The 22,708-nt window shown below is 34.1% G+C and overlaps 2 protein-coding genes across 7 annotated transcripts in view; one reads left to right on the plus strand and one right to left on the minus strand.

Annotated features, from left to right (window-relative positions):
- The window catches only part of LOC143244763 (uncharacterized), a 59,984-nt gene that overhangs the window by 36,604 nt on the left and 672 nt on the right, over window positions 1–22,708 (minus strand). For 2 of the 6 annotated variants that reach the window (XM_076490036.1, XM_076490039.1), the window contains exon 2: window positions 5,389–5,466. The exons of the other annotated variants lie outside the window; for them this stretch is intronic. The gene's annotated coding sequence lies outside the window, so the exon portion shown is untranslated. The remainder of the gene's footprint in view (window positions 1–5,388; window positions 5,467–22,708) is intronic. 6 annotated transcript variants of the gene reach the window in all.
- The window catches only part of LOC143245575 (uncharacterized), a 38,783-nt gene continuing 19,821 nt past the window's right edge, over window positions 3,747–22,708 (plus strand). Inside the window, exon 1 of the mRNA XM_076491934.1 lies at window positions 3,747–4,071. Within this exon, the coding sequence (XP_076348049.1) occupies window positions 3,747–4,071 (325 nt within the window). The remainder of the gene's footprint in view (window positions 4,072–22,708) is intronic.

The raw sequence follows: 22,708 nt of genomic DNA on the forward strand, positions 1-22,708 counted from the left end.
AGTATACTTTAAAAAATTATAACTCAAAAAGTAGGTTGAATACCATCCTGATTTTTTTTTGTAGATCATATTCAGAGATGTAAGAATATATGGTAAAAATCTGAAAAGGCTAAATAACTGGTGACATGGTCAAACTGTGGCCTGAAGTCAGGCTATTTTTAGATAAATCAAATTTTTTGCAGGAGTTCTTACAGATTTTTAATTACAACAATTGCTGATTTATCAACTGATATGTTATAGGTAAGTAGAAAAAAAATTCAGCTTTGTATCATATTAAGTCTTAGAGCTATGGCTTATTACATAAACCAATGTTTTTATAATTTTGGGTTTTCAGGTGATTTTACTGCTTCACTATGCAAATCCTAAGAGAGATAAAATAAACTTGGTTTGAGACCATTTTTGAATTCTGTGAGATTAATTCAGTCAGTGTAGCAAATTTCAGCCTTCTACCACCATTACTCTTGCAGCTTTAAGCAGCCAAAGTTGCCCAAAAATGAATTTGTCAAAAATTACTTAAATTTTACAGGGCTGTAAATCAGAAACTATTAGAGATATTGATTTAATCTTTGGCAATTTTTCATTATATGGGTAGATGAGCACATGTGAATTTTTTCAAGGCATTCTGAAGGGGTTATCTGGAAACTTTTCCAAAATCTGGATGATTTGACATGGAATGACCCTTTTACAGTCTATGCAATTTTATGATTATTAGGGTATTTGCACTTATTGTATTTTGTGTGTGTGTGTATACTGCCATGATTTTTGAAGTTATATAATTCTTTGACATTATATTCAATGTATTTTTATCAATGTGTGTGTGTGTGTATATATTTAACAGTTAAGAACTGTCTAATGCCAATTTCTACTGCTTGAAGGAGGAAGATAACGGATTTAGTACCATATATTTATTTTCATATCTGTTCGTTTTTAGTTTATGTATATATATAGAAATGCATGTAAATTATAGTTAAATGTGTACTGCAAAACTCACTTATTCATTAATTTTGTAGACGTTTCTCGAACATAAAATCAACATTGTACTACGTGTATGTAAAGCACTAGTAAGTCCCAGTAGTATTGCCAATTGAACTTTCAAGAATATTGCCTTTGTGTTTATAAAGCAAAGTGACAAGAAACAATTTTATATTGTTAGTTTGCTACAGTTAGTATACTATAGAGCTCAAAAGCTATTACTGTGATAAAGTATTTTTAATGGGAAAATTTCAGATATTTGACCAGGAACATTTACAGATTACAAATTGTTTAATTTCAGTTAATTAACCTCGAACATTAGTATTTCTAAGACATTTCATAACTTCAGGGGAAAAACTCACATGTGAAAGGATAGCTAACTGGACTATATCAGTAATTCAGTCATCGTGAACTGCTGATAAAATACTCGGTTCCTGACCAGATAGAGGACTTGATATTGTTTAGAAAACTTTTGTATATAAATCAGTTTATTATAGTCCTTATAATAAATTGTATTATTGTTTGCATATTAAAATATATTTGTGTTAAGAAAAAAAAGTGAGTGTGTTAATCTTGTTAACAAATATCAGAAATTGAATACATATCAACAATCAATTAATTTTAAATCAAACTTTCTGGCTAAATGAAATCATAATATGTAACATGATAAATTGGAGATTCGTCCAAGATAAATTATAATACATAACACAAATGACTTTTGTATTATATACTTTTGTAAATTATTATATATAACTTAGTATTTGATATTTGTGTTTTTATGTTGTAACATGTATCTATAAAACTACAAAATTGCATAGTTGAAATTTTTTGTTTTTATATTATATAGTATGGTAATGTGGGAGCAAAACAATATACACATACAAATTATCAATAATTAAATTAGCTTTAAAACATTTGGTAAAGTTTTCTAAACCTTTAAAAGTATATAATCATCATCATTGGGTAGTGGGTCAGAGCACGCTCTGACAAAGGAACAGTAAGTTGCTCCTTCCCTCCGCTAGCCCATGGGAGGTCCTTGGGCAAAACCGAGTACCCATTTAGCCCCCTGTGTCAGGGTTACGATGAAGTCATGGAAGGCAGGTGGTGGATGAGTGTGAGGCAACTGACATAGTGTCATTAATGGCGCAACACTCAATCTGGCCAGGCAGATGACTCCAATCTAAGGAACAATGGCTGGGCAGAACGGTCCTGTATGGACACTGCTCCTATAGCAAGTAATTGCAACCTACTATAGATACCATTTTGCAAAGGAAAACCTATGGCAAGCCAAACTAAAAATATGTCAGATAACAGCGTGAGTGGGGTTTCCAGAACTTCGGGAAACTCCTCGCTCGGTAGGGGAAGTCAGGTGCGACAGGTGACACCAGACTGTCATCAAGCGACTGTCAGCAACAGAAAAAAAACTAAGAATTGGAACTTGGAATGTTCGAACAATGCTGCAAAAAGGTAAATTAGAGAACATTAAAGAAGAAATGAGAAGAATGAAGACGAACATACTCGAACTTTCAGAGGTGAGATGGAAAGGAGCAGGCAGTATAACATCAGATGAGTTCACGATTCTATACTCAGGAGGTGATGACCATCAAAGAGGGGTTGGCATAATATTGGATGTGGAATGTGCAAAGGCCCTGAAAGGTTTCTGATGTGTCAATGACAGAGTCATGGTTCTAAAACTTAGTGGAAAACCATTTGACATCGGCATTATTCAAACTTACGCTCCAACTGCAAACAAGGTCATGACAAAAATTGAAAGATTTTATGAAGACATTGAAAAGGCAATGAAACAGCTGAAATCACAAGATATTAAGATCATTATGGGAGACTTCAATGCAAAGGTTGGAAAGAACAAAATTGACAAAACATTGGGACCATTTGGAATCGGAGAGCTAAATGAAAGAGGAGAGAGACTTGTTGATTGGTGCAAAGAGCATGATATCACTGTAATGAATACTTGGTTCAAGAATCATCTAAGAAGATGTTGGACATGGAAAAGCCCTGGAAACAGAGTGAGAAACCAAATTGACTTTATCTTGATGCAAAAAACGATACCGTAACTCCACAAAATCATGCAAATCTATGCCAGGTGCAGACTGCAGCAGTGATCACATCCCAGTCGTAGCAACAGTGGCAGTCAAACTGAAAAAGTTAAAGAAATCCAAAAAAGAACCAAGACTACAACTGAACCTTCTAGAAGAAGATGAAGAGCTGAAGAAGAAATACATCGTATGTGTGAAGAATAAATTTGATATCCTTGACAGTTTGAATACTGCTGAAGAAAAATGGCAAAAAATGAAGGAAAGCATCCACGAAGCTGCTAAAGAACATATTCCTACTACCAGAAAAAGAGTAAACAAAAAATGGATTACTGCAGAAATCCTTAATCTAATGGAGGAGAGAAGAAAAGCCAAACCTAATAAGGAAAAATACCAAAAAATAAATAGACTTGTAAAGAAAAATGCAATGTTGCCAAGGAAGAATGGATTAACACCCAGTGTACAGAGATTGAAAATAACAAGGTAAAATACAGCAAATATATGCATAGGAAAATTAGTGAAGTGACAGGAAAGACTCCATCAGCAAAAACAGGATGCTTAAAATCTAAGAATGAAGAAATCTTGATGGATAAAAAAGATATACTTAACAGATGGTCAGAATACATTGGGGAACTATATAATGACAACAGAAGCCCAACCCCACACATAGAAATAGACACAGAAGGCCTTCCAATTATGCCTGATGAAGTGTAACATGCAATGAAGAAGATACATAAAGGCAAAGCAGCTGGTCCAGACGACATACCCATTGAACTTTTATTAGCCCTAAAAGAAGTGGGAATTCAGGAAGTGACAAAACTACTGAACACTATTTATGACATGGGTGAAATACCGGAAGACCTTAAAAAAACAGTCTTTATTCCATTGCCGAAAAAGCCAGGAACAACTGACTGTGAACAGCACAGAATAATTAGTCTAATGAGTCATCTTACCAAGGTTCTTTTAAGAGTGTTCATGTCTAGAATGAGGAATAAGATGAGACCAGAGATTTTTGATACTCAGTTTGGATTTATAGCCGATAAAGGCACTAGAAATGCAATTTTTGCTCTAAACATGCTCATGGAAAGATCACTGGAAGTATAAAAGGATTTATATCTATGTTTTATCGATTATTCTAAAGCCTTTGCAAAGTGAGACATGGTGACCTATTCGACATGTTGTCAGACCTGAACATCGATGCTAAAGATCTAAGAGTCCTTAGAAACCTTTACTGGCAGCAAATGGCAGCTATCAAAATTGAAAATGAATTGAGTGAATATAGACCAATTGAAAGAGGGGTGAGGCAGAGATGTGTATTTTCACCAGATCTTTTTAACTTATACAGTGAAATATTCCTACGAAACATCAATGAACATCAGGGAGTCAAAGTAGGCGGATGCAATATCAACAACTTGCGCCACGCTGATGACACAGTCCTCATTGCGAACTCCGAACGAAATCTACAGACTCTCCTCACAGCAACAGTAGACGAGAGTGAAGAAAAAGGCTTGCAGTTAAAAGCAAAGAAAACAGAGTGCATGGTTATCTCAAAACAATCAATTACACCCACATGCAGCATAACCGGCAAGGACGTGAGAATAAAACAAGTCGAAAGCTTCAAATGTCTTGGATATACTATAACATCAAATGCAAAGAGTGACACAGAAATAAAGAATAGAATTGCAATGTCCAAGGATACTTTCTTTAAAATGAAGTCCATATTCACAAACAGGAACATAACAAATGTCACTAAAATTAACACCTCGAAATCATATGTATGGTCTGTTCTCATATGGCTGTGAGAGCTGGACACTGAACAAAGATAAGAAGAGATTAGAAGCTGCTGAAATGTGGTTCCTTAGAAGGATGCTAAAAATATCATGGACTGAAAGAAAAACAAATGTGGAAGTAATGGAACTGGCAGGATACAAAAGGTCACTCATGAAAACTATAAGAAAGAGACAAATGGAATTTCTAGAACACATCTGTATGAAGAATGGGATAGAGAAACAGATGCTATGTGGAAAAATAGAAGGGAGGAAAAGCAGAGGGTGTCAAAGAACTAAATATATCGACAGCCTCAATAACTATGTCACCAAGAACTCAATGAGCAACATCGAGTTGATAAGGAGGATTGACAACAGAGAAGTCTGGCATGCCATGGCCGTCGATGTCTGCCGCAGATTTGACACATGAAGAAGATGAAGAATCATCATCAGTGACAGTTTATAAAAACAACACTAAAAATTACTGAATTTATAATGTAACTTACCAAACAACATGAAAAGTTATTGAAACTATAGGAGGTTAGGTACATTGTCCAAAATACATAACATCATATTTATATCATCAAGTAACTTACCATAATAACATGAGATTATGAATGTTCTTTCCCAATATATAAACATCATTTTTATCTCATCTTCATTGCTGTAGCTTGCTGTAACAAAACGAAGAGTTACTGAATGAGGTTCGATAAATTATCTTGTGTATAAACATGTTATCAAGTAGCTAAAAATAATAATATGAAAATTTACTGTGTGTGGTTATGTATATTCATCACAGAATAGACACACCACCATAATTTAAATTTTGGCAAATATTGCTATTAACACTCCTGTATCATCAGTATCTAACATTATGTAGTACTTACAATTCCAGCCTTGTTATAATTACTTTGGCAATGTGTTCTGTAGTTACAGACCTTAACTACCCCAACTTCAATAATGGCATGGACTAATAATATGTTCAATGCTAAGAGCAAGCTGAAGTACATTGCTCTATACTGGCTTAACTCAAGTGACCCATATTGCATGTTTCCTCAACTTTCCCCTCCCTGATGATATTGTACGTGACTGGTCGTGGAAGACATTGTGCCAAGATTTAAACTCTTCAATAACAGGCATATATTCCTGCTGCAGATGTTACAGCAATTTTTGTACAATCTGAGAGTATACATGCATAATATGTTTCTGTACCCAAGTAGAGATATATAAGTGTCATATAGAACAACATATTAGCACAAGTACATGTGAACTATGTGTATACTACTTGATACATATTACCTCGTCTTAACTTACCGTTACTATTTACTACAACCTGATCAACTGGAAAAACTGATTAAATAGTAAATTACATCTGACGTTTGTTAGTTTTACCATCTCGTTCATTTGACCTCATCTATTTTGTAGGTGTTGATTTAACAACAATACACAATGAAACTGTGTATCCTCCTTGTGGGCATGGTCAAACTAAATGAAAAATAATTACGCTTAAGTAAAACTTATGATAAAAAGGTGAAAAGCTGGTCTACAACATAATCTACTTGTTCTTTCCAAGACAAGTCATGTACAGATGCCTAGTGAAAGGATGATATCTTAAGCTGATAACAAGGGGAGGAAACTATTACAGTATTAGCTTTTGTGTTTTCTAATGGTTGGATTGCTGAAAGGAAAAGGATTAGTAGATCCAATAATTACTGATGAGTGACAAATAAGTAAATGCAGTTTGCAAAACTACAAGCAACTACTTCCAGATTTTCTTTTATAATGATTAGATTAATTTGATTAACTGATATTAATAAAATATGGAGTGAAAATGAAAATTTGTTCTTCATTAATATCATATCTGTCGTATCTATATATTTATATATATTTTTACAGATAAAAATTTGTATCCTCCTTGTGGGCATGGTCAAACTAAATGAAAAATAATTATGCTTAAGTAGAACTTATGATAAAAAGGTGATAAGCTGGTCTACAACATAATCTACTTGTTCTCTCCAAGACAAGTCATGTACAGATGCCTATAAAAGACAGTAATGTGTGTTTTGCTGTTCTTTTTTTCTCTTCATTCGTGATCATTTGATCAAATATACATCAGCCTAAGCTTTTCTTAAGAATACACAATAGAAAAGATGTGGAAAGTAATGAAGAAAATGTTAAAGACAGATAAAACGTGTCTAAAACAAAAACATAATTAATATTTAGCAAGGTTTCTGACAGAAGCTCCTCGTCAAAGAGTTTAATTAAACACTGTTACATAGAAAAATTATATTGCACCATATGGAATTAATTACACTATGTAACAAAATTTTTACATTTTCTTGTTCCTGAGCAGAAAGTGTTATTTCCCAATTGCTTATGCCCAAAGTAAATGGAAAAGACCTATTTTTCTCTTAAAACTTTGCTTTTATGACCAGGGTAATGAAATTTTCAAATTTACCTATTTTCCAGAACATTCCAGGTAGATTCAGTGCTGAGTAGCTGCTAGAGAATTTTCTCAAACTTATAAGAATTTTCAAAACTTCATTCGTCAAGATGTGCTCTACTTCTGACACAACGTATCTGGTCTGTGTGAGGCAAATGGAATTGACTGTAATCCGATCGAATGGTGCCTCTTCATTGATAGTGCATCCAGAAGCCTCAAAGCTGTGCTGCTCCATAACGGGAATAAGTATCCGTATTTTCCCTTGTCTCATTCGGTGCACCTCAAAGAGGAATACGACATCGTCAAGACCTTGCTAGAAGCCTTGAAGTACGATGAGTATGGCTGGGAGGTCATCAGAGACTTCAAAATGGTGGCATTTCTGATGGATCTCCAAGGAGGCTTTACCAAGTTTCCCTATTATATTTGCCTTTGGGACAGCAGGGAGACTGCAGCACACTACAACAGGAAGCACTGGTCGTAACAGACCAAGTTCTCTGTGGGGAGGCACAATATCAAGTATGACCCACTAATGGACCTCCAGAAGATGTTTCCACCATTGCACATAAAATTGGGTCTTATGAAACAATTTGTCACAGCTCTTTATAAGGAGTTTGCAGCCTTAGAGTACTTTTGAGACTTCTTCCCTAAGCTGTCTGAGGCAAAGGTCAAAGCTGGTGTCTTTGTTCGACCACAAATAAGGAAGATCCTGGAGTGCACAGAATTCCCCAAGGAGCTCAGAAGAAAGGGCTTCCTGGGCAATCACAAGGCCAAAAATTATGTGGAACTGGTTGAGGCTCTGGTGAAAAACTACAGCAAAATGGGCTGCAGGATGTCCCTGAAAGTCCACATCCTTGATGCTCATCTTGATATTTTCAAAGAAACATGAAAGCACACACAGAGGAAAAGGCAAGTGCTTCCACCAAGATATACTGGACTTTGAATGCTGCTACCAAGAAGCATATAATGAAAACATGATGGGAGACTATATTTGGGGACTAATACTTGAAAGTGATTTATATTACAGTTGCAAATCTTGAAAAACTACTCACTTCTAAATATTTTTATATGACTTTAGTATATATGCAATACTAAATACATGTAAATCTTGATTCATATGTTGTTTTATTCAGATTTTATGTAAATGAAAATGTGCAAATTTACCTATTTGTACATAGAAAATAGGTTAATTTCTAAATTTTATTATCCAGATCACAAAAGCAAAGTTTGAAGGGAATAATGGCCATTTTCTGTACTTTTACAACATAAGCAATTAATAAATAACACATACTAACCAGGAATAAAATTTGTGTTATATTTTAAGTGATTACAGGTTTCTATATTATCTTTTTGCCACCCCTCCTGACTTGGTATTGCCTATACATATTTCCCTGATCTTTATTATTATTTCATCGCTATTTTATCATTTTAAGAATTTATATTTATTACCTTTCTATATCCTTTCAATTTCTAAATCCAATTTCTATCACTTTAATAGTTGTTTTACATCTTAAAAGTGTTTATAAAACTGCTTCAAAAACATTCCTTCTAATAACATTTTTAACATGCTCCAAGTTATTTATATTTTAAACTTATGTATGCACATGAACAAGTAATTAATTATTAAACACTCATTGAAACATTCTAAAAACAACCTTATTTCTTATCTCAAACTTGTAAACAATTCCATTCATTTATAGTTCGTTATTGCGATAAAATAATGTGACTACTAGGTACTTTTTGATACTGTTTAAACCCTACTTTCTAATGATACTGGTACCAAGTAAACTTACACTATAATTAACCAATATTAGTAGTGTGTATTGACAGAGTAACCAATAAAATATAACTTAAACACTGATATTTAGTATTCACATAGTAATGATACAATATTGCTTAAACAGTTTTATAATACTCCAAGGTTTGAATTTTGCAACTGCAATTTGCAAAATCATTATTTGAGTAAGAATTTTCACTACTTGTAATTTTTTGAGAATTTATATGATCATGTAGCACTAAACTGAATTAAAATATAAGTAAGTCTGCAAAAATTAAATTACTGAACATTGAAGCCACCAAAGTCGAGTTCAGTTCAATTGGGATCTTTTTCATTTTTATTATGTACCAAAAGATTTTTATCCAGTTCCAAATTGAATATGATTGTGCATGGAGCAATCCTCAAATCATTTTAAGAGTGCACATATGTACACCAAATCATCAGAAAACGTGCATGAATCGAAAAACTTGTAGAAACAGAGATGAACAATACAACAATAAATAGGATTAGAGGTTTTTAAACTTGTCAGTTTTGGGTATTAAATCGATAATGATAAGGAGTCATCAATTAGCCATAAAAAGTAAAATTTGCACTGTGTAAATTAATGTATTATTGACAATCTAAACTGATATTTGTTGAGGAAAATTGTACAACACTGTAAAAGTTTATATTGATATTTATATTGAGTAAGCAGTTTAATATTGATGACACTACATTGTCCAATAATGGTAATAAGTAAACTATATAAGTCACATACTATAATTTATCTTGGACGAGTTTCCGATATATTATGTTACATACATAACGTATTACTATTTCAAATAACTGGAAATTTTAACTTAGAAGTTAACTGAATGTCAATGTATATCAAATATTTGATATATGCAAACAAGACTGGTACACACAATTTTCTTTTTTAGCACAAATATATTTAAATGTTGTTGATTTGGGGTTTTATGGCACAAAGCAACTAGACTGTCTGCACCAAATATCTGGTAAAATGTTAAAATAAAAGTAAAATAAAACAAAGTTTAATTTTTGAATTAAAACATAAATAGTGTTAAGTCCAATTTTTATATCTAGTTTACAGCAGTAAAAAAGAAAATACAGTAGTACAAGTTGTAAACGACTTTCTGCACCATAATTTTAATTATCGTAACTCGCCAGGAAGACTACAAGGTAAGTTCAAAAACCACTGTCAGTCACTTGAAGTCAGCCTTTCAAGCCCTGGTTGAGTTATTTGAGTTATGGCCATTTTCAGAAAGTAATAAGTTTTAAAAGACTTGTAACAAAATTTTAATTATAACTCACCAGGATGACTAGCATGCATTTTAAACAGCAGCATTAGTCATTTGAAGTTGGTCTTTCCAGTCCTAGTTTCAAGTTATTTAGCATTACAACCATTTTCTAATTTCAAATCAAACTAGATGGACTTTGATTCTTAAAAGGGAATCATATTAAAAATGGTCTTATGTATAAATTAAAAACTTAAATAGCATTAAAAATATTAATAGCCTTTAAAAAACTAAAAACATTTCTAAGGTGGACAGTGTCACCATCACCAATAACTCTGTCTAACATTACAGGTATGCCTGGTGCTGTCATTGAGTCTTAACGATGGCAAGCAAGGCAGTAAAAATGTGGCTTATTGTGACCTAAGTGTTACATAGTTAACACATTGGTGCATCAGTCCCACATAAGTGAAAACGATGAGTTAATAAATTGAGACAAATGTGTAGTCTAGTTAGAACAACTTCCTCTTTCTGTTCCTTACAAAAGCAAGATGGCCAAAGTCCAATAGAGAGCTTGTTTTCACGTTGCTCACTTCAAGTCGACTACCAACTAGCATGGAGCAGAGCCTTGAATACAGGACCATAGTCCATGTAAGGAACAGGCACAGCAGTGATAGTGCCAGAGCAGACAGATTTAGCTGCAGTGTTGGTGAGTTCGTTCCTGCAAATACCAACATGGCCCAATATCTAGAAACTGGATAGATGTAGATGTTAAACAGAAGTGGGCCTGTCGGTTTCGAATATTGGCGAAAACAGAGTATGAACTAATGTGAAGCTATTCCTGAGCCAGTAAAGATCTAAGCAAGTCAGTATAAGTAGTGCAATTTCAGGTCTGCTTAGCTTCTATATGATTCAGGGCAAGAGTCTCTCTCTTCTAAATTGAACACAAAAGCTGCAGAGGGGATTCTGTAAGCAACCACTGAACCACACCAAACCATGGCAGAGCCCACACAGTCACCTGATTTCAAACCATCTGTATAAATAGGAATGGAAGGATGGCCCAAAAGATGTTCAATAAATAACAGACAGTATTTCCAATTAGGAGTGTCGGCTTTTCTCGGATGACTTAAAGATAGGTCACATTTGCAAACAGTAATAAGCCATGGTGGGATGGGCTGACCAGTGGATACAGCAGTGCTATCCAAGGACAGACCCAATTTATCCAACTGCACCTGGATATGAAGGCCAAAAGGAACAATGGCAGATTGCCTGTTCTGAAAAAGTATGGCCCACTGAGGAAGGAAAACACAACACCAGGTGGGATGCTTTAGTAAGAAACAAAGTTTTGAAGCATATAGTAAAGACAGTTGTAAACAGTGGAGGTGTAAAGAAGATTCATGAAAGTCCTTCTGGCTTTGACATCTTACCCATCAAGCATGTGCATGGGTCTGCTGGAAAGCAATGCAGTGCGAGAGTGTGGGATATGTATGAAAAATATCCCAGGCCCATTTTTTATAACCATCCATCCCATGTGGCAGGGAGAATTCCACCACAGATGAGGATATTGTGGAAAACATGTCAAGGTTCTAGGAATACATTGAACAGCCACTTGTTTAATACAGTCATCTATTGATGGCTTACAGATGATGGCAGGATAAAGTTGTGCAAGAGCAGTGAAAGTTTACTTAATCCATCTTCCACCAAGGCATGCAGGTTGGGTGGCATCTACCATGGCCACTCTCTCTCTCAAATTTATAGGAAAATGATCACAGTTGTGGATTATTGTCAACCCTCCATGAAAAGTGTGAGAATAGTGAAGGGCAGCAAACTGCAAGATCAATAGCATTAAAGGACGTGGATTTTGGGGTTTCCCATATGACTTTGAAATGGATGTTGAAGTTGATTCATCAACTTTTTTAACCATGGAGGTCAAAAAAACTTTTCACATGGTTTGAGAATGATTCTTTTGGAGGCACAGAAAGATCCATCTGCACTCCCACTGTACTAGTGGTACAAAGTGCAGCAGCATACATCTGAGATGAAGTTGTGAACAGTAACTTTTGAGCCTCAGGTTAAGTAATGTTTTGAATCATCTTCAAAAGCTGCACCTCTTTTTTTCCAACCGCTTAAGGCAAGAACAAAAGTAAGACAGGTGAAAGACATTGCAATTGACGCAATGAGGGTCTGTTTCACACTCACAGGCATTGTGGTCATTGCCACTGCAATGAGCACACGTAAAGGAACCACAATATGATGTCTTCGAGTGACTGAATTGCTGACAATAGAAACATCTGAGAGGGTTTAGAATGTATGGCCATACCTTGCAATTAAGATAACCTACCTTAACGGTGGTAGGTGGATGCAGTGATGCAAATGTTAAAATGATTGGTCAGAATCATAATTTCATCTTTACAAATGGAGATGCGCTTCACTGCAGAAACTACTTAGGTGGAGAAACCAGCAAGAATCTCCGACTCATGAATGTTCTTCAAATCCCTTTCAAGAACAACTCCTTGTGATGAATTAAAAGTAGCATGGGACGTAACCTCAATGGGTATATCCCCAATTGTCTTTGAATGTAAGAGTTCACTGTGTTTAGATTTGAATGTCTCCACCACTATATCACTTGTGTGAAGCATTTTGACTGACTTTGGATAATCAGCAAGTCCCTCTAGTTCCTTCTGAATAAAAAATGGAGACATTTGCTTTAAAGGTTTGTTTGAAAGAGAATATAATATAAAAAAATGAGGTACAGGTGTTACAGATGCTGAAGACTGCTTGCTGATCAGAATGTTCAAAATGTGGTCATTTACCTATGGACTGTTTTATCACTATTTTATTTGAGTTTTTATTGGGAGGATCCATAATAAAAAAAAGAATGTTTTAGTGCCCACTGACCCCACCCATCATGGAACCCTACGGGAGATGCACTACAATTGCAAACAAGGACACTGCAGCAATGCCAGAGTTTCGTGAGCATTATACCCAAACACCAGCATCAGATACAATGTCCACAACACCTGTTGAGAACACCCAACACTGGTACTTGGTTGACCCTAGCCCATGTGGACAAGTCGATTGACTCAAATGAAGCCACCCGAAGGCTGCCCGTCTGGAGGAATTCAAGACCAAAGTGGTGTGTTAGGGTTGGACCCCTCAACCACCAGGATCCTCTCCTTTCTTTCACGGGTCACTACGCACGGCAAACATGTGGGTGAATGTTTAGATGCCAGAGGAGCTGAATTGAAAAAACAGAACCTTCCCTGGGAGGTCTCCTCACCAAGTACAGAAACCCATACTGAGGGGTATATTTAAATACATAAATAATAATATGTAATTAATAATAAACAGTTATTTCAAACAATGGTTTATACATGAGTGTTACAAGCTTACAAACAATTCTCAGTCTTCTATCAATGACCCGGTCCCATAATGAGCAATTAATTCTGAATTGATATTGTTACACGTTGCATGGGCTAGCTAGCTCTTTATTCTTGGCAGGCCTCACATCGCTTACAAGCTTTTACCAACAAAGATATTTAATGTCCTCGTAGAAATACTAACATCCAAAGTTATTTCACTGAAGTTAAACTTTAGATACTCTAAATCTATGAACGTTCATGGTCAAATATTTGGAGTTTTCTGATTAATATTCGTGTATCACAATTGTAGCTTTCGAGGCTTATGGTATACCGAGTGTAGTGACCAAACGACATACTATTATTGTCTCTTGGCACGTCAATTTATAATCTTTAAGCAAACTTCCAGGAAATTCACTTGGCAACAATATTCGAAGATACGTTTGTGTTTTCATAAAATATATTGTTGACTCTTACTCTCAAGAATCTTTACAGGTTTAGAGAATAGACGGGGCTTGCACAATACACTTTTAATAATGTACCTTACGTGCATTAAACTGAAAAAACGTAATGTTAAAATAAATGTATAACAGTAAATACGTTACATATATTGTAAAACTTTACATTCATATTTGTACTGAGTAAGCAGTTTAATATTGTTAAAATTCTAGACTGTTTCATATCTGTATTAAGTAAGTTGTATGTGTGATACCTCTTAGCTTTATGTTTTCTCACATTTGTACTTTTTTAATTTCTTGCAAAGCTACATGAGGGCTATCTGTGCCAGCCGTCCCTCATTTTGCAGTGTAAGACTAGAGGGAAGGTAGCTAATTATCGCCAACAAATAGTTATGTTGACCGTCACATTATAACGCCCCACGGCTGTAGGGTAAGCATGTTTGATGTGGCAGGGATTCGAACCAGCGAACCTCAGCTTAGGAGTTGAGCACCTAAACCACCTGGCCATCCCATTTGTACTACGAAAACTACTAATACTCTGTGTTGGGTCATACGTTATTGAGTACATTATGTTGTACTCTAAACTATGTTGTTTCATATTTAAATTGAAGAAATAATATATTTTCAGGCACATTGTGCTATTAGACACTAGCTGTTATGATGGTAACTGAGTTAGTAAAACTAGTCGGCGATAATCCATAACAAAAATCTTAAATTTCAATGTTCCAAAAATGTCACATTTTGTGGTATATTTTTAACTCTTAAACAGTGTAATAGTGTTCAAAGTTATAAAATCACACACCTAAATGGAAGAACTGTTGCTATTACCCAGTAATCTAACAGTCTTAAAATATTTAAACCAAGATTGGTGATTTTTTTTCATTTGGGTACATACCTAAAAACTAATGACAGTGTTGCCCATGTCGCTTTTTTTTGGCTGCAATTTCATCTCTCCACCCTGTGAGGAAGTTCCATCATGCCTGTTACGACTATTGGCTAAATTTCATATAGCATACTGGTTATTTCATGCAATATAACCAAAACACGTACGCATGAAAGTAAATGAGTAACTATTTCCATTTTATTTATCATAACTTCCTACACCTTTCCTAATATAATATCAATATGTTTGCTGATAGTTTATTAAAATAACAAACAGAAACATTCAGTTGAAGCTTTCTATTCTCTTGAGTTCCAAGGAAATTCCATAAGGCTTGAAAACTTTGCCTTCTTTTGTTATTTTAATATCATTCAGTGTCTTACACATACACGACTAGTTCTGAAAGAAACAGGCAAAGGCAAAATGACCCAGCTCTTCCCATTTGTTGTTGTAACTGCAAATATACTTTCCCAGTGAAAGCTCTTATCTCCATCATTCTTGAAGTAGCAGATAACAATCTGCAACAAATTACTGGTGATAAACTAAAGCCTTAATATTGATATTTATTTCTGCTTAACTTTCATATTACTCAGTTCATTACAGGTCTTGAACTACCGAATCAGGAAGAAGAAAAACAAATATTATCTAGTCAGTTATATGATAGAATAGAAGAAAAGCAGAAAATGAACAGCACCCACAGACCTTTGGTCTTATTTCTTTCTGATGGGACAGTAGGACTTGATTGTCACTCTTACAGCACACCTATGCCCCCAAAATACAGTGTTTCTGCAATAACGTAACATGAACTATAAGTACTCGAATCCACAGTATGTGTGTGACAACATTGGGCCACACTTTGTCATGTTTCCTTCATACAATAACAATGATGTTAAAAAATACATCTATATTCCAACTGAAAATTTTAAACTGACTCCCCAGCCTCAAGCATGCAGCATTTTTCTGTAACAATGGATTGCAAACATTCATTAATCCTCAGATTCAGTCTGAGCTAATCGTAAAACCATTACCACTCAAAATATTGGAAGGGTCAGTAACTGAGTAACAATTACTCTCATGTTCCAAATATTCGTACCTGTCCAATTAATTTTGATTTTTCTTTCTTCCAGAATTTGTCTGTGTCGATGATTCTGGTTTTCTTCCAGTTTATTCTGTGTCCAGTTGATGTAGCATGCTCTGCAATGGCTAAATTCTGTATTTTCATCAGTTTTGTACTATCTTTATGTTCTTTTTATTCTTGTCACAAGTTTTCTCCCTGTTTCTCCAATGTACATATTAATGCAGAAACACAGAATTTTATAGATGACGTTTTTGAGATTCTCAAAACACAACAGGCAGTTGCTGTTCATTCTACAAAGTTTCATCATGAATACTTTGCCTGAACAATCTATCAAAGAATACCTAAAGAGCTGTTATGGACCAGTCTCTGTCAAGGAGACCAACGACTACAATGAGAACCTTACAAAGCTTGCACACTGCTCTAATCACCTGACCTTCTACTACGCTGCAGGGATTCCCACTTTAACCCAAACTGAGACTCAAAGAAACTACTTTCACCAGAACTACTAATATAAAAAAGGTCCTCAAGAATATCAGCAGACACCTCCTAAGAGTGCACCTGGAACATAGAGAGAAGAAGCACCATCTAACCAACACTACTGGAATACAATATACTGGGCTTCAACAACTTTTCTCCACAAACATTAGAGCACTAGATTTCCTAAATCTCCATGTCAAATGCTTTACATCTAACCTAGAAAACATCAATAAAAAACAAGTTAAAATATTCAACAGACTGATCTAGATGGATAATCCTATGTCTATAAACATAGTTCACAATTACAGTTCGAGAGTACTAAGTGCTACAAAAAATAAGATCCTCAACCTAGGTCTAAACTTCACCATTCATCCCAGCACAGTTCCAACTGTTGACATAGCTCCAACCTTAGAATCTGCTGCACAAAGCCTCCCAAACCCCATGGCTGAACAATTCTGACATCAAACTTATACCATCCTCATGAAAGCCAAGAAACCAAAACCAAACATCACTAAACATAAATGCAGCACACTGAACCATCTAAAACGAGACAACAGCATCAAGATTCTACCAGCAGATAAAGGAAACAATATAGTCATCCTAGTTGTCAATGATTATGACACAAAGATCAAACAGTTACCAGACAAACACCAATATAAAAAGATCACCAATGATCCTGCAGAAAAAACAGAAAACCTCATCAATAGAACTCTGAACAAACTAAAGAAACATGGCTTAATCAATGAAAAACTAGCCAAAGACTTAGATCCATCAAAAATTTCTCTCCTCAGTTCTATGGACTACCTAAGATACACAAACGTAATATACCTTTAAGTCCTATTGTCAGTGCTTAAAACTCACCTGGCCATCAACTAGCCACCTTCCTAGTACCTATCTTATCTCCACTATAAGGAAACACTGAACATCACATTCAAAACTCGACAGATTTCATAGGACAACTTAGAAAGCGACATATCAAATCTCAGGATATTATGGTCAGTTTTGACGTCACAGGCCTATTTACCAATGTTTCAACCTCAAAAACCCTTCACATCATGAGACAATGACTACTGAATGACAACTCTCTACCACAAAGAACAGATATGAAAATAGATGCTATAATAGAACTAACTATTTGTCTACAATCAAACTATTTCCAATACAACGAGGGATTCTACGAACAAACAGATGGTCTAGCCATGTGGTCACCAATCTTTCCAATCCTAGCACACATTTTCATGGAAGACGTTTAAGAGCCCTTTCATCCACACATATAAAACCAAGTTTCTACAAACATTCTGTCAACAATACCTTCATTATTTTGCCCCATGGTCATGAAAACTTACCAGCCTTCTTACAGCATCTCAATTCTGTAGACAAAATAATCCACTTCACTAAGGAAGTAGAGGAACAAAACAGTCTACCATTTCTTGACATACTCAACAGCAAACAAGCAAGACAAGTCACCACAACTGTATACAGAAAACCCACACACACAAACAGATACTTTCAATTCCAGTCCTATCATCCAACCTCGATAAAACATGGTATAATCCAATGCCTAAATAAGAGAGAAGAAAACATTTGCAATAAGACATCCACCAAAACAGAATGCCAAAAGATCATAGAGAGTTTTAAACAAAATGGTAACACCTCCTCTTTCATCAAAAACTCCTTGAAGAAACCCATGACAGAAAGAAAAGATCAGAAATTCACCACCACTACCACCATTTATCTACCATACCCACAACATTTCAGTGAAGAAACTCAATCAAACACATAGTCAAGAAATTCAATACAGAAGTCTGGTGATAATCCTACAATACCTTAAGGTCCATTCTGGTAAAAAATAACAGTGACCTACCAAAGAGAATCTCAAAAACGTCATCTATGAAATTTTCTGCACCGACATGTACACTGGAGAAACAGGAAGAAAACTTGCAACAAGAATAAAAGAACATAAAAATATTACAAGACTCATGAAAACACAAAATTCAGCCACTGCAGAGCATGCCGTGTCAACCGGACACAGAATAAACTGGAAGAAAACTAGAATCATTGAGACAGACAAATTGTGGAAGACAAGAAAAATCAAAGAATCATTTCATATTAACACTATTTAATCTTCACTAAACAGAGAGTCCAGATTAGAGGTGAATAACTTGTGGCTACCATTGGTTGAATCTACAGGAAATCACTCCTCCAATCAGAAATGGTGATAATCCAATCAATCATAACATGCTCTCCACAATCCACCAGGATATTATAAAAGACCGACAACACTTTACACACATATTGACCTGAAGACAAAAGGCAGAAGACTTTCAAAACACAGTCTTCTACACTTGTGTCTCCACAACAGGCAGTTGCCATCCATTCTACAAAGTTTCATCTATAGTAACAATTCTGTTATTTCTAAGAGATCTTTTAACAACTACACAATTGCAGAGAAACTTTTTCAAGTGGGGTAACTTTGAAAAAACATTTGTTTTTCTTTTGCAATTCTGAGAGAAAGACTGTTTTATCAATTATCCTCTCCTTCACTAACATCTTTATTGCCTTCTTCCTTATATCATTACAAGGCAGTCATGCATAATGGCATTTGGGAAACTGAAATTGACAAAGGTGAACAAGTCTCACTTAAAAAAAAAAAGAAAGAAAAGATTTCCCTGTCTTGTAATAGCATTATAAATTTCTTCTGCATTCTGAATCAACCTGGCATTTCTCCTGTTAATGTGCTCATAACATAGGGTGATGGTCCTTCTGTATTTTCCACCAGCATATTCTTCAAGATCTTCAGCCATTCTTCTTAGTTGAGATGCAACAATAAAAACTTACCTAAAGCTTGCTGGCTGTAATGTCAACAAATCCACCTCTGAATTCCATCTTATGTTCTTGTTCAGTTGAATGAATCAGTTCAACAAATGTAGATTAGATATGATGTTTTGGCTCAACAAAATTGCAAATATTTAGAAAGTTAAATGTATTTGGATCAGTGCTTTGCAATTCCATTACATCAGTAATATACAAGAGACTCCAGCTTTCATATTTAAATTGATACCAAGCATGGAAATTAGACAGAAGCTCTTTTACTTCTGCCAGATACATTTTTCAATGTGGAATTCTAGTAGCAGTAATGAACACGAATATGACTGCAATCTAACCGATGTATTTGACAAGAAACCTCTGAATGCCCCTCAAAACCTTCTCCTTCCTTATTGCTAAGCAACATGATTCAGCACACATCTTTGGTGGAACAGACAGATAAGCAATACCTGAAGAAAAGATTTCCATATTGTTACATCATGATGTCATGCTATTTATCCAGTGGCACCAATTTTATTATGTAAAAAAATGTCTGTAAAATATGCAATTAGGAATAATATAATTTTGTCAATAAGTTGCCAAAATGCATAACATATCTTGAGATGTTAGTGGGCAGCAAACTTTAATAAATAACCAATTTGGTGACATCATATTGTGTACTAAAAAAAGAGCTTATTTATTTACTTAGCAATAAGTTCAAACAAACTTACTTGGATGCAAACTTATCAAAAACTGAAAAAGGAAAAAAAAAAAAAAAATTTGGCAAATTTTCTAAAGTAGTTATAAAATCATAACATCAGTTACATGATCAACATCAAACACCTGGTACACTGTCTACAAAACTTAACTTTTCCTCCTGGGCAACTGAAGTTACCTGACAGAGGAAAATATGATAAAAGCCAGCTTTATGGAGTTAAAACACCAAACCAAAATAAGGGGATTTCTAAAACTGCTACGAGTAAAGAAAGTGCTAAACCACAACTGTAATGGTAAACTTTAGGAAATAAAGATAAATACTACTTAACCCATATGGTATCACCTTTCTTCCATTTACAAATTCCTTGATAAATATTACTGACTACATAACAGTGAAAAATAAGTTATAATGAAGCATGTTATAAAACAATGAGAGAGAAAAGTTATACCATGTAGGCCATATAATACTGAAAAAAATTTCATCACAGGCCATATCGCACTGAGAGACAAGTTGTGGCACAGCAGAATATGTAAATACTAAGATAAGTTATAATCTGGCAGATTATACATACAGATAAAATACAGCAAAATATGTTTGATCCAAATTTTATCACAGAACTACAATTTTGTAAAGTTTCACAAAAATTATTCTTCAGTATTTACACTATTGTAAAATAATTTCTTATGTAAAGTTTGTAACTGACTTTTATCTGCACTTCCTTTAACTTTCAAACAAGAATTACACTTTTATTATATCACATTTTCTTTTTATAGTTATTTATTTTCTGTTTATTAACCTTTTTCATCCAAGTCATATTTATACTGTTAATATTTAGTGGAAGTTTATGCTATTTTCTCCCACAATCATTACCACTACTCAATAGTTATATTCTTATTTATGAAGCCAATACTTTTTTTTTACAAAATTGTATTTCAAACATACTCTGTAAAAAATAAATTACAACATTTAAGGTACTAAGATGACTTTCTGTAAAGATAATCAAACAATTTTAAAAACATTATGTAGCATTTCTGTGCTGCATTGTAACAGATATGTGAAACTACCACTTCATCAAAAGCATAAAAATAACAATACTTACAGCTCTGTATAAAAATGCAAAACTTTTATGAGGGGGTTGTCTTATCAAACTACCATCAAGTGCACAAAACTGAAGAGTGGAACGCACTCTTTTAATCATCTCTTATTTTAGACTTTCTTAGTTGCTTTTTACATAGTTTGAAATCAACACAAGATGGATAAGTATCTAATGATATGAGGTAACCAAGGTCAATAACAAAAAATCCATGCAAGTTTATACATTTAAAATATAAATATTTAAGAAACATAAAATAAGAGAACATGTATAAAGTTTGGGTTATTTTCTCTTTCATTTAATTAAAATTTAATAGAAAAGCTTAAAAACATTGAAAGTAATGAATAAAACTTGATACCTTATCAGAGCATTGTAATGTATCGTCTTTGCAGATGTTAAGTGCAATATTAACTTTAGCATTTAGAATAAAAGTTTTTAAACACTTAAATTTGCTTATCAGAATGAAGAAAGATATTGATATCAACAAAAACTCAGCATATAAATAAATGAACACAATTTTCCTTCAGTTATAAATGGATGATTCATTAAAAAACAATAACTTCTAAATACAAAGTGTATCACCAAGAATTGTAAATTTGAAAAGATTTAGTAAATTCAAAGACCTTTATTAAAGGCCAATTTTTCTAACATTAAATTTATGGTTGTTCTGGAAATATCATCTTATCTACATTCCATCAACAAAGAATATAAATAAATTATATCATATCTTATTCCAGGCTTAAGCAGAAAAAATATTGCCTTGTTTCATGTTTAGTCATGACATGCACACATTTACCAGAACTATGGTATATGCTTGCTTTGCACCTCATACAATAATAAGTGCATATATATGTGATCTAACATGCAAATTAGTATCATTCAAATTAAAAATACTAACTTAAATGAAATTAACACTGTCAGAAAACAATTTCAATTTTTAAATTTTACAAAATGTCTTTCTGTTTTTTACACAGATACAAACTTCTTTTAAACAAACTGGTTCAAAAGATATTTCATCCTGAATCTATGTGCTAATCAACATTATTTGTGAAAGAGATATAATGATCTCAGAAAATGATTTGGAATTCCAATAAACCTGCAATAATAAACATTTATTTGAAACAACAAAATATAAAAAATAATCAAATAATGTGCAACTAACCCCAGTGTCATTGTGCTAAAATAACACAGTACACTATATTGGTCATGTATCTAATGATTTTTGCTTTGACTGTACATTATTGAATCTTCCAGTGTCCTTCAAATTTAACTTATCAGGCCAAATATCAAAAGATTTGCCATGAAATTCACCTTCAACTTCCTGTTTAAAAGGCAATTTTACAAATTATATTACAACTAATAGTACTATAGTAGTACTGCCACTATTAGTAGTATTTTTTTGACCACATTATCACAACAGTATTACCACCAACATATCACTTATAATGCTATATAGTAATACAAGAAATAGCACAACATGAGATTCATAATGTCAGTAAGACACGTGGGTTCAAGAAGTCTTAATATAAAACGATAAAATCCCAATAACCTAAACACTTTGAAAAAGTGCCTAAGGTAGACCTTTTGAAAGTGCTTAGT

This window comes from Tachypleus tridentatus, chromosome 2 (genome assembly GCF_004210375.1).
Source record: "Tachypleus tridentatus isolate NWPU-2018 chromosome 2, ASM421037v1, whole genome shotgun sequence".
Lineage (NCBI taxonomy): Eukaryota > Metazoa > Arthropoda > Merostomata > Xiphosura > Limulidae > Tachypleus > Tachypleus tridentatus.